The sequence below is a fragment of the Episyrphus balteatus genome, chromosome 2 (genome assembly GCF_945859705.1).
Source record: "Episyrphus balteatus chromosome 2, idEpiBalt1.1, whole genome shotgun sequence".
Taxonomy (NCBI): domain Eukaryota; kingdom Metazoa; phylum Arthropoda; class Insecta; order Diptera; family Syrphidae; genus Episyrphus; species Episyrphus balteatus.
Genome location: NC_079135.1, coordinates 76,420,707 through 76,434,016, shown reverse-complemented (window position 1 = coordinate 76,434,016; position 13,310 = coordinate 76,420,707). Strand labels below are relative to the sequence as shown.

General features: G+C 31.8%; 2 protein-coding genes across 3 annotated transcripts; one reads left to right on the top strand and one right to left on the bottom strand.

The window, feature by feature from the left end:
* Window positions 1-2,993: 2,993 nt before the first annotated feature.
* On the bottom strand, window positions 2,994-6,804 carry LOC129910408 (uncharacterized). The gene is made up of 3 exons (XM_055987788.1): window positions 6,105-6,804; window positions 3,253-3,688; window positions 2,994-3,180 (listed from the first exon to the last, which is right to left on the bottom strand). Exons 1-3 carry the CDS (start codon window positions 6,675-6,677, stop codon window positions 3,089-3,091), a joined length of 1,101 nt encoding a protein of 366 aa, XP_055843763.1. The 5' UTR covers window positions 6,678-6,804; the 3' UTR covers window positions 2,994-3,088.
* A 5,596-nt stretch (window positions 6,805-12,400) lies between these two features.
* LOC129910418 (small integral membrane protein 4) lies at window positions 12,401-13,050 on the top strand. 2 transcript variants are annotated; one of them, XM_055987798.1, is made up of 3 exons: window positions 12,401-12,533; window positions 12,590-12,760; window positions 12,816-13,050. In XM_055987798.1, exons 2-3 carry the CDS (start codon window positions 12,607-12,609, stop codon window positions 12,899-12,901), a joined length of 240 nt encoding a protein of 79 aa, XP_055843773.1. In that variant the 5' UTR covers window positions 12,401-12,533; window positions 12,590-12,606; the 3' UTR covers window positions 12,902-13,050. The 2 variants fall into 2 exon arrangements, with proteins under 2 accessions (XP_055843773.1, XP_055843775.1); XM_055987800.1 differs by having other exon boundaries at window positions 12,424-12,533; window positions 12,605-12,760.
* The last annotated feature ends 260 nt before the right edge of the window (window positions 13,051-13,310 follow it).

The window sequence follows — 13,310 nt, the reverse complement described above, 5'->3', positions numbered from 1 at the left end:
AACAAACGACTTTTCAAGCAAAAATAAATATATAGAAATAATTAATATATAGGCATCTCTCAATTCATTTTATCTATGTCTCACTAAATAAATGTTATATGAATATGCAATTAAAAGTGTATTCTCTTTATTTTGCATTCATTTGTTTTGTTAAATGCATTCAAGTACAAAAATTAGAATCGTTTTTTTTTTTTTTGTTAGACAAGTATGTATAAAATCAAAAATAAATAAAAATCTAAATTATTATAATGATGGCATAAAATATCCAAATTTCGATTAAAAATATTTATATGAAAGAAGTGGGCATAGATTTATAGAGTGACTAATAATTTAAATATCATGTTGTGTTTAATATGCTGTGCACGAATTTAAAAGATTAATTTTTTTTAAAGACATTACAAATATTCATATTCTGTAGTTGAATTTGAATTGTTATATTTCGTTCCCTTTCTGCCGGAACCACGTATCTACGCAGCAAATTTTGTTCAGTTCTTAAAAGAAATATACATTTTTCTCAAAAATATAAATATAAATTGAACAAAAGGAAATCAAGTTATGTTTAAGACATATTGATTTTTTTTAAACTAAAACCTTTGTATATATTCTTTCTTTAAGTTTTGGAGGAATGTTTAACCCTTTCGAACCCAAGCTATGAAAATCAATATTAAAAAATGTTTTTTCAGTATTATCGTATCAAAAACATCACAACTAAGAATTATGAATAGCAAAAAGTTATTTCGCAAAATAATAAATAGCAAAACTAATGTGTTATTCTCATGTTGCATGTAAGTTACATGCACTGCCAATGACCACCAAAAAAAGTCGGACAACTGAGAAAATAATTTTTTATGGAACAATAATATATGCTACTTCTTCTAAGCCAAAAAGCAAAACACTTTCTGGATTAACTTTTTTTATATCTTTTTTTTCAAAATTATGACCATATATAAAAAAAATTTTTTTGCAAAAAAATTGAAAAAATGTGAAATTCAGTTCCTTTTCCGATAAAAAAATAATTAAAGGTATGATATTTGACTAAATTTTTGTAATAATCCAGTAACTAGACATCATTATCTTTCAATTGAGCCATCGAAACCTAAAAAAATATTTAATGGAATATTTTTTACGAATTTTTAAAAATATGTTACATGAGAGTAACGCTGGGTCCGAAAGGGTTAAGAGAAAAAAAAATATTCATACGAGGTTCAAGCAGAAACGGAACGATTTTAGGTGTGTTTGTTTGTTAAAGGGCTTTATGAAGCTGTTTGTTCTAATTACAACAGAATGATAGTTAAAAATGCGTGTATTATCCTATCCATGAAATAACCGAAACGGCTTTGGCTCATTCCTTGTTGCCAGCAGTCAATTTTGTCTGGTTCACTTGAAAAATTATACAAGATATTTTGCATAAGAGAATAAAACTTTTAGTGTTTTTTTTAAGTAACATAAATTAAATAGCACCTATTTGGTGTCCTGAAAAACCAGCTGGTAGTAGTAAAATTAGGCAAATCAATAACCTTAGTATATGGTTGAACTCGTACTTTGTTATTTTATTTTAAGCCAATAAGATTCTGTTTTATAAGAATGCTCGACTCGCACAAAATCTCGACGTGCACATTTTCTGTTGATGTCAAATAAATTCATCAAGCTCAACTTCATCCGAATTATATGCATAGACTACAAGATTTTCGCATTATATCCATCCCCATCGTCTTGGATGAATTTGTAGGATGAGTTTGTAGTAAACTCGTGCGACGGTTTTCTGTGCACGAGCTGTTTTCTTTTCTTTTGTATCTGTTCTGTTTCGTTTCTGTAAAGCTTTTTTATTTTTGGTAACGACAAATTAAGTCCCAAAATTTTCTTTGGACAGAAATATGAGTTCTATCAAATGAATATTTAACGTATGTGAAATAAAATAAATAAAAGAAGAAAACAAATCAGAATCAAAAAATGTTTTTTTTATCGTAAAATATAAAATAATTGTGTTCAACTTGTTGCAGATTCTTTAGCAGTCTTTCGTATTTTCATTTCCTTCTGAGACAATTCTATCTCAACTATCAGAAATTTGACTTACTTCCTTATTTAATGCACAAAAAGTATGGAACAGACCTATCACATTCCAGATAAAAAAAAAGATTCTTCAATTGGTAATTTGAACTCTTAAAGTTATTAGCCGACTTTCGAAAACGAAATTTTTCAAAAGATAATTTTGACTATGTAATATGTATTATTTTAACTCGACGGCTAAGAGTGCAAACCTGCTAACTGCGGGATCCACTTTTTCGCATTCTCTATTAACGTTATGGTATGTCTTATTATTATTATCTCAAGCTCGATTTGTGTACGAATCCCAGTTTTACTTTTATTTTCTTTCTTCTCTTTTATTTTTGATATTCTCAAAAACTGCACAACATTATGACCTGCCACCTAGATTTTATATCATTTTTATTCTTGTGAACCAATACACATCTGTCTTATGAAAGTAACCCTGTATAAGTGCACATATTTGTTTATTAACCAAAATCTAAAAATTTATAAATTTATACTCTTTAACTCACTGCTTTAATGGCATTTTGGGGTTGTATTGTGTTTCGCGTATCAAACTGTTGTTAACGGATGTCTTATGAGCCTTACAACTAACTTGTAGCTATATTGATATTGGATAATTGAACAAACTACTAAAAAACCTGAAAAGTAAACAAGTTATTTGAGCCTTAATAACAAATAAATTCCTGTAAGTCATACGACATTTGCTTTCTACTTCAACTAAAGTAAATACCCTTATTTAAATTCAACAAAATATAATTTATATTTATATGGCTTAAAATTTTGCGTGCGTTGGTTGTAAATAGACACACTTGATATTAAATTAAAATGTCGCTGGTAAAATTGTTCGTTAAATATAAACATTTATACATTTTACGTATACAAGATTCTTATGTAATAGGATTAAAAAATAAAAATCAAACAGGGATAATACTTGCATGACTTAGTGACTAGGATATTTTGTAGGTAGAGTAATAAAATCGTTTTTTTTTTTTGTTTCTTTAAATTTACGAGGAAGGAAAAGCTGTCGAAGCGCATGTTTTTAACAGTACGATCCTATTAAACTTATCGAAACTGATTCAGTCAAAGGAACTGGTGCAGATATAGGTTTCCAATACCACCAATTATAGCTCACTTTAAGTAATTAAAAAAAAATATAATTAAATTAAGTTAAGAATTATGTATGCAAAAATTAAAATAACTTACAGACAAAAGATTGTGGCAAGCGAATCGATAATGTACGGCATTTATGTCGGCATTCTGGTGTTGGTCGTAGAATAATAAAACGCGTTCCTGACGCTTGTTGGACATACATATTTGAGCATTCGGTATCTGGCAGGGTATATGATGCAGCATTTGATGTATCCATCATAACATAACGTTCCAATGCTATGCCGGTTTTTGGAAGACGTTGTGGTCTTGCAAACAATTGACGAATTAGTCGGGCAGGTTGCATTCGATTACATCGCCAGATGTTATGACTTTCTGTATGGTGGGTATGGTTAAAATCGTTAAATAACTCATCAAGATTGGTGATTTCACGACTTGTAGATTGTACACGAAAGGCGTCACGTTGAAATATGTCTCGATTGTTATTGTAAAGCTCATAAATATCTTTAGGTTCTATGTATTTTTGTTGTATCTATTTAAATGAAGAAATAATTTTATTTTGGTTATAACAAGTTACTTATTTAAAATTATAAAAGTTTAAATTTTAAACTTTGTTAAAGCCAACGTTATTAGAAAAGAAAAGCAAACTTAAGGCCATGGCAAAAATTTAAATCATGGTACATACTTCGGTGAAGTCAACAAGTTAAATTAACTTTATCTTAAACATTATTTCATTAGTAGTGATATAAAAATTGAGAATTTTATTTTTTTTTTTATAACTTTTCGTTAAGGTTAAATGCAAAAAAACTTTTGTAAAAGTTTTTGATAAAATAAAATATTTCAATATAAAGATTCTGTTTTTAAAAAGATCTCAGAAAGTTTTTTTTAATTTTTTATAAACTTAAATAAATGGGACGTTTTTCTTTTCTCAAATTTATACAAATTTATAAATATATAAACAAAACAAAAATAATTATTCATATTTTATAAAAAATGCACTTCATTTCTCCCTCTACTACAATCCATATCATGCAGCCGGCAGATGTTGGAGCTTTTAAAGGGCTCAAGAGTCACAGCCGAGCTTCAATGTTTGAATGGACAAGTTTAAAAGGCAACGAACGTTGGAGAATACCTAGGTGACAAAAACAAACTCCTGCGGATTGTTGTGCACGTTCTAGAAAATAAAGACCATTTTGGTTTTTTTTTTTACAAAATGCATTGCGCAGACATGGAACTTATCCCTTCCACCCTACCGCGGTCGACCATACAAAATGGAAAATGCACCCATAATAATTTTCTCTAATGTGTCTATCTACCAACCAGTTATTAGAATGCACATCTAACCCCCCATATTCATAGACATAGCTTAAAAAAATAATTTTAAAACCGTTCTTAAAGTTGTATCGGAAGCAGCGAAAAAATTGAGCTCATCGAAGAGCCAGAACCATTATGATATAGGCCCGTTTCCAATTTGTTTTATAAATACATATGTATGGAACATTTTTTTTTACTTTGAAGGTTCCATATTTTTGTTATCTAAATTAGTTATAAAAGAGTTTTAAGTTTTTATCTTAATAATAGAAGAAAATTGTTTAAATCATGGTGTTCGGAATTAAGGCCTAACTATAATAAGCATATGCGCGCATGGGCTAATGTCAAAATGGCATGAGTGAGTTGTCGAACATACACAATTCTTATGGGATAGCCATAATGCGCATATGCGCGCTTCGTTAACTTTCGCTAAGCATATGCCGTGCGCTCTGAACCGCACGGCATGAGTAAATTTCTCAGAATAAAATGTAAACCACATGGATAAAAGGGGGATGGAAAAATTAAATTAATTTTCACTTAATAAAAATGTGATAAACGAATTGTGAATTGAATAAAAACAGTTTTAAAAATATTTTTTTCTAATTCAAAGCTTTTTTTTTTACAAAAAATATGGAAAACAAAAATGTTAATTGTGACAGAAGGCTTTGCGGGCGTATGTTTATTACGAAGCAGTTCGTTCGATTTTGACATAAGCCCATGCGCGCGTATGCCTATTATAGTTGGGCCTTTAGTAGGCACCTAGTGTTCGGCTTCTGGTGAAAACGACATGCCTTCGGTTTTTATTTTTTTTTATAGTAAAACCTTTAAACTCATTGAAACAATCTTATTTTTTTTATAATAAAGTATTCTTACACCTTTCGTAAAAAAATATTTTAATTTTTTTCTTGATTAAAAAATAATGTTTTATAGCATTTTTGCTTTTGAATTTCCGTTAACTGTTCGGGTATGGTTCGGGTGAATGCACCCCCTTTGTACTATTTTAGTTTTCAAAATTCAATGCTGCTAATTGTTTTTAAACAAAAACAGAAATCAATTTTAAAGTTCAAGTGACCTCAACTCCTAAAGCGTTTCGCCCAGGTACGACAGTGGGCTCATCAGTTAGATCTGTCGTATCCTTACCCAATCGCTCCACTTAAAAAAATAATTTTCATTATATTTTTCTACGTTAAAAACAGAAAACCGTATCCAAAAACGTCTCTTCGTTTTCGTTTATTTTTTGTTTTTACTTGGCTGGGCTTGTTGGTAAATTAATTTATGAAACATTAACTATTATTTTTTAAACATTAGGACTTTAATAAGGACACACACAATAAAGTGGATTGACCCAGAATTAATCAGTTTTTTACATTGATAACGCCTGAAAACTGACCTTTAAATTGAATTTATTTCTAGGTAAACAAAAATATGTAATCAATTATCGGAACGCTTCCCACAGTATACAATACAGATACAACCTCGGTCATTGAACCATTTCACATTAAAAGATGCTGAATAATATATACCTAGCACAATTCTTATTGGCAAATTGCCAATTGGGGTAAAGATAAATTTGCAATATTCAAAGAGAAATAAAGTGTTCTTCAAGTTAAATGAGTGCTATAATTATGTAGGCATACCTTAAACACAAAAGGCACAAACTCAGTTGTCTTGTCCATGTTTGTCAAATCCAAAACATTCTTCACATTTGCACATGGATCGCAATTTAGGTCATCAACTTGAAAGAACGGATTCATCATTAAGCACGATTCGTCGTAGAGTTCGGTTAATCCGGGGAATTTCTTAATCACTGGCAGTGTCATTTTCCTCCAAACTTTCATTCCAGGATAAATGAATGTTTGTATGTTGCGTAAAACAATGGTCGATGCTTCATTCTTATAAGATATAAAAATGCACGCAATCGCTACATAGAATATCCAGAATAAAATTTTTCGCTTTCGGTCGATAATTTGTTTTAATATTTCAGCTTTGATAAATGCAACATCATTATTGGGGCTATTATGATTAACATTGATAGTGCTAGGTGATCGATTTTGTTCGAAATACTGAAATAATACGTAATTGTCGAATTGGAATGCACGTATATTGCAATGTTGTTCTGCAATTGATTTCATCAAACGCAAATTTTCAATGTATTTTGTTATCACTTGGTGTCTTGATAGATTAGTAAAATTTATATCAATATTTTCCATTGTGATGTTTTTATTTTGTTACATTTATAATTTTTTTTTTTATATTTAATTACATTTTTCTTTGCGAAATTTTTTGACTGGAGGGTTTGTTAAAGTTTTCTTTTTGTTTTGTGGTTTTGTTTAAAGTTTTGGCAGATGTTTGACGTTGACAGTTTAAATGTGGATTGTGGATTGTAATAATGGAAGTGTTTTCTAGTGATGGGACTTATATATAAGTTTGTTCGATTTAAGAGCAGCAAAGCTCGTGTTCGTTACTTTTGTGCCAAAACTCGTTGGTTTGGGAATGGCTGCGTCCATAAACAAAAAATACCAAGACTGGAAACTCGGCGGTGAACTGACGTTTGCCTACAAGCTGCGAGGTGTGGTGAATGTCGTGAACCTATCGTTGTGTTCGTGTCCGATGTGTGGTGAATGTCGCGAATCTATAAATGTGTGCGTGTTAACGTCATTTACCAACGTGGTGGCTTTCACATATTTTCACAGACAACACTGTAAACAAAAGGGTTTTGGGGGGAAAGACGTACGAAAGTTTCCAGTCTTGGTATTTTTTGTTTATGGGCTGCGTATTATATTATATAATAATATGTATATAATATTATATTATATTATATATATAATTATACTCGAAATGTCAGCATTGGGTGAAAATTGTGTGTGATTGTGTACTGAACGTTGAAGTTCCGGTTTGGAAATTTTTCCATATATCGCATACTTTTCCAGTATGGACATTTCTTAAAGGCTTGACCACACCGGAAAGGTATGCGGTAGCGATACGAGTAATTTTATGGAAAAAAATTTAATGTCAACGTTCAGGTGTGGAATTTTATTCATGCATTTATCCGTACTTACCGGCACTTAAAAATAGCCGGGTATGACCAGAGCAAATTTTTAAAACTGACCTCGATGAGTGGTGAGACAGCATCAGCGTTCCAGAACTGATCAAACACTTGAACGTCCACATTACGATATATGATTACAATTGAAACACATTCTTCATTATAATAGATCCGAATCTAGCAAACAGGCTGTTTCTACTAGCCTGTTTTCACTAAAGCCCAAATGAGTTCAGTTCAAATCAAATTTTTTTATGAGTGTCAACTTAGCGAAACACCCATCACTGATCCAAACGGGACTATGTGCATAATTTGCCGTTATTTAGTCGTTAATTAGTTGTGGTAATTTTGATTTTGTCGTTCATTGTTTTCATATATATTTTTGACGTTTCGCTAACTTGATATCAACTTAGCGAAACAACAACTCTTAAAAAAGGTCTTTTTAAAAACTTGAGTATGCCGGAATTTGCCGTTAATTAGTCGTTAATTAGTTGTGATAATTTCGATTTTGTCGCTCATTGATTTCATAGGAAAATATGTTGTTTCGCTAACTTGATATCAACCTAGCGAAACACCATCTCTAAACAATTTTTTTTTTGAAAAACTAAGTATGAGAGAATTTGCCGTTAATTAGTTGTTAATTAGTTGTGCCAATTTCAATTTCGTCGTTCACTGTTTTCTTTCAAATTTTTGACATTTTCCCAATTTGACATGAATTTACCAATTTTCGCTTCAAAAAGTGACTTAAACTTGACGCATCAAAGCGTGGCTTATACCAAAATTTGCCATTTGAGACCCTCGAATTAGTTGTGCCAATTTCAATTTTGTCGTTCACTGTTTTCATTCAAATGTTTGACATTTTCCCAATTTGACATGAATTTACCAATTTTTACTTCAAAAAGTGACTTAAACATGACGCACCAAAGCGTGGCTAATACCAAAATTTGCCGTTTGAGACCCTCGAATTAGTTGTTTCATTTTCAATTTTGTCGCTAACTGTTTTCATTCAAATTTTTGACATTTTCCAAATTTGAAAAAAATTTACCAATTTTCGTTTAAAAAGTGGCTTGAACTTAACGCATCAAAGCGTGGCTTATACCAAAATTTGCCGTTCGAGACCCTCGAATTAGTTGTGGCATTTTCAATTTTGTCGCTCACTGTTTTCATTCAAATTGAGTGTTGTTCCGCTAACTTGACACGAATTTACCAAGTTTCGCTTAAAAAGTAGCTTAAACTTAACGCATCAAAGCGTGGCTTGCACCTGAATTTGTTGTTCGGGACCCTCGATTTAGTTGTACCAATTTCAATTTTGTCGTTCACTGTTTTCATTGAAAAGTTTGTTGTTTCGCTAACTTGACGTGTCAACTTAGCGAGGCACCCTCCAAAAAGTGGCTTAAACTTAACGCATCAAAGCGTGGCTTACACCTGAATTTGCCGTTCGGGACCCTCGAATTAGTTGTGCCAATTTCAATTTTTTCTATTATAATCTTTGAACAACAACAACATCTTGAAGGTGCTACCACCAAGTGTTTTATGGCTAGAGTTACAGTACTGTTTCACGGATGCCAATCCGATCATCAGACTCCTTTTTATTCCATTTTGTGTGTGGTGCTTGGTCTAGTAATTTTTTCATTTGATTTGAAAAACTTCCTCCGTCACACTTGAGTATTGAACCTAGACCATTTTTTCTGTTTCCTATTTTGACACGAATTTACCAAGTTTCAAATTCTCTTGTATTTTTCAATAGGAAATTGGCTGAACGCATTCATTTTCAATTTTATTCACCTCGATATTCACCACAGCTGACCATAGAGCAAAAGTATCTTGTTCTCCTTTTCATGAGTATAATTTTGTCTCTTTTTGTCTAGCGGTAAAATATACTGGCACCAGACAAATGTATGACGCTTAAACAAAAATGGCATTTAACGGTCTTCGCCTCGCCTTTTGAGTTAGTGATTTAGTTTAGTGCTAGTTATTTGTGTTATAAACTTAAAAAAAAAAATAAAAATAACAATTAACAATTATCAATTAAACATTAAAAAAAAAAAACATAAAACTTAATTTTGAAAATGCGCGCGGGCGTCCACCAATTGTACAGCAGAGTGCTCTACTCGAAGCAGTGGTGGAAAAAAAACAGGAAATCTTGGACGAAAATAATTCGGTGGTTCCTCCCACGAACCCGGTGTGGGAGATAATCGCTGAAAAAATTCTACATAAAGTCCAACCAAGATCTATATACTCATATGTTGTGAATAATAGATTCGGATTAAAAACTGCTCTAGTTGGGCAGTCGAATCCGCCCAACATAATGAATAATTTGGATATATCTTCGGTATATGAAAGCGATGAATCCCTACGCCAAAAACAACCCGGTTTCGCCTTCATTCTGAAATTGTCCAAATCCGAATTCGAAGAACTTATCTCTGAATCGCAGAGGCAGTTTAGAGATAGGAAAGGCAACCAGAGATTCCGGGTTGTAAATATTTTAAAGCCCCAAAAATGGACAGAATTCGTATCGCGAAAAATTTATGATGACTTCCACCTTCTTCATGGATACCACTTTAAGGGGAGTTACGTCAGCCGCGATAAGGCGCCTGTAGCCTTCACAGGTAAATTAAGTTTATAATACATATTTTTAAAACCAAATTTTAAACAATAAACCTTTTTTATTATTATAATTATTTGGTATCTTTTTTAGTTATAAATAACTTTAAATTTTAACAATTTGAGCAATAATAAATCTTGAAAATGAATGCGTTCAGCCAATTTCATATTGAAAAATACAAGAGAATTTGAAACTTGGTAAATTCGTGTCAAAATAGGAAACAGAAAAAATTGAAATTGGCACAACTAATTCGAGGGTCCCGAACGGCAAATTCAGGTGTAAGCCACGCTTTGATGCGTTAAGTTTAAGCCACTTTTTGGAGGGTGCCTCGCTAAGTTGACACGTCAAGTTAGGTTCAATACTCAAGTGTGACGGAAGAAGTTTTTCAAATCAAATGAAAAAATTACTAGACCAAGCACCACACACAAAATGGAATAAAAAGGAGTCTGATGATCGGATTGGCATCCGTGAAACAGTACTGTAACTCTAGCCATAAAACACTTGGTGGTAGCACCTTCAAGATGTTGTTGTTGTTCAAAGATTATAATAGAAAAAATTGAAATTGGCACAACTAATTCGAGGGTCCCGAACGGCAAATTCAGGTGTAAGCCACGCTTTGATGCGTTAAGTTTAAGCCACTTTTTGGAGGGTGCCTCGCTAAGTTGACACGTCAAGTTAGCGAAACAACAAACTTTTCAATGAAAACAGTGAACGACAAAATTGAAATTGGTACAACTAAATCGAGGGTCCCGAACAACAAATTCAGGTGCAAGCCACGCTTTGATGCGTTAAGTTTAAGCTACTTTTTAAGCGAAACTTGGTAAATTCGTGTCAAGTTAGCGGAACAACACTCAATTTGAATGAAAACAGTGAGCGACAAAATTGAAAATGCCACAACTAATTCGAGGGTCTCGAACGGCAAATTTTGGTATAAGCCACGCTTTGATGCGTTAAGTTCAAGCCACTTTTTAAACGAAAATTGGTAAATTTTTTTCAAATTTGGAAAATGTCAAAAATTTGAATGAAAACAGTTAGCGACAAAATTGAAAATGGAACAACTAATTCGAGGGTCTCAAACGGCAAATTTTGGTATTAGCCACGCTTTGGTGCGTCATGTTTAAGTCACTTTTTGAAGTAAAAATTGGTAAATTCATGTCAAATTGGGAAAATGTCAAACATTTGAATGAAAACAGTGAACGACAAAATTGAAATTGGCACAACTAATTCGAGGGTCTCAAATGGCAAATTTTGGTATAAGCCACGCTTTGATGCCAAGTTTAATACTACGTTTCCACCTACTCTAAATCCGAGATTTAGCTAAGTAGATTTAGCATAAATCTCGAGTTTTGTTCTAAATCTCGGATTGAAAGAAGGTGAAAATATTAGATTTAGGTTAGCTGAAGCCAAATCTGAGATTTAGCGAAGTAGATTTAAAATAAATCTCGAGATTTATTCTAAATCTACTTAGCTAAATCTCGGATTTAGCGTAGGTGGAAACATAGTATAAGTCACTTTTTGAAGCGAAAATTGGTAAATTCATGTCAAATTGGGAAAATGTCAAAAATTTGAAAGAAAACAGTGAACGACAAAATTGAAATTGGCACAACTAATTAACAACTAATTAACGGCAAATTCCCTCATACTTAGTTTTTCAAAAAAAAATTGTTTAGAGATGGTGTTTCGCTAGGTTGATATCAAGTTAGCGAAACAACATTTTTTCCTATGAAATCAATGAGCGACAAAATCGAAGTTATCACAACTAATTAACGACTAATTAACGGCAAATTCCGGCATACTCAAGTTTTTAAAAAGACCTTTTTTAAGAGTTGTTGTTTCGCTAAGTTGATATCAAGTTAGCGAAACATCAAAAATATATATGAAAACAATGAACGACAAAATCAAAATTACCACAACTAATTAACGACTAAATAACGGCAAATTATGCACCTAGTCCCGTTTGGATCAGTGATGGGTGTTTCGCTAAGTTGACACTCATAATTTTTTTCTATACGATTTGACATTCGAAAAGATAAAATTTGCGAAATTATCTCATTTGAGAACTTAGAACTAAGTTGATTTTAAAATCATAGCTCTTTTTTTTATTTAGAAGTGAGATATATGTATTATTTTTTGTTAAAATCGAGTTTTCGCCACATTGGGTTACTTAGGGGCATTGACATTTCAGAATTCGGAATTGGTAAATTTATAAAAAAAAAATAATGGTATCAAACAAACCTATCTCAAAGGTGTCATCGTTTTGTCATTTCGAAATTTGACATTTTGCTTCAGCTTTCTTCAAGTACCAAATAATTTTTAATTTGATACCTATTTTCTTAAAAAATTAAACAATTTTATCAACAATAAAAAATAACTTTACGCTACTGACAGCTATAATGAAATATACCAATTGATGTTAAGGTAACTCAATTTTATTTAATAATAAACCGAAACGAATTATATAACAATCTTCATAGATACTTTGTTTTAAGATATGCATTGGTATAGCGCTAGTCTACGGAACTTTTTGGACAAGTGGCCAGGCAAAAAAAGTTTGGGAATTTACAGATTCCTTCCTTTATTTTTCGTTCTTGGGGCGGCCCTAGAATTTTCCATGATAAATTGGACTGTCGGCGAAACTAACTTTTGTATGATATTTGTACAATTTTGATTTCACCATAATCATTATTTTTACACTTTTAGATCGAACGTACAAAAAGCGTCAAGCTAAAAATTTGATTGAATCAAAACTTGCAGCAAGTATTACCGAAGCAAAAACAACAGCATAAATTCAATATGCCTGCTGGAGTTTCATGGGGACAATATACCAAGTTCTTTATTAGCGCCATGATTTCAATGGTTGCTGGATCACAATTGGTACACATATATTACAAACCCTTACAAGACATCGATGTTTATATAGAAAAAGAAATGAAATCAGTCAAGACACCACAAATCAGTGAAGGAAAAACTTGAATTATGTAAAATAAAATAAATATTGATTTTATGTTGACCTAAAACGATAGTTTATAGTTATTCCTTTTTCAAATGAACCCGCTGCTCAGTAATCAGAATTTTATTTTATGTTATACATATCTGTTAACTTTTTGTCTCCAGTTCAAAAGAAGAACTGCTTTGTCACTCTTACCACTAAGAGATTTTATCCTTGCGCTATTTTGTAAGGTATTGTATTTTAAT

Coding starts and splice junctions, on each gene's coding strand:
- LOC129910408 (XM_055987788.1), bottom strand. CDS start 6,677: ATGGAAAATATTGATATAAATTTTACTAATCTATCAAGACACCAAGTG. Junction 3,689..6,104: donor TTGTGCCTTTTGTGTTTAAG/GTATGCCTACAT, acceptor TCATTTAAATAG/ATACAACAAAAATACATAGA. Junction 3,181..3,252: donor CTTGCCACAATCTTTTGTCT/GTAAGTTATTTT, acceptor AATTACTTAAAG/TGAGCTATAATTGGTGGTAT.
- LOC129910418 (XM_055987798.1), top strand. CDS start 12,607: ATGCATTGGTATAGCGCTAGTCTACGGAACTTTTTGGACAAGTGGCCA. Junction 12,761..12,815: donor TGTCGGCGAAACTAACTTTT/GTATGATATTTG, acceptor TTACACTTTTAG/ATCGAACGTACAAAAAGCGT.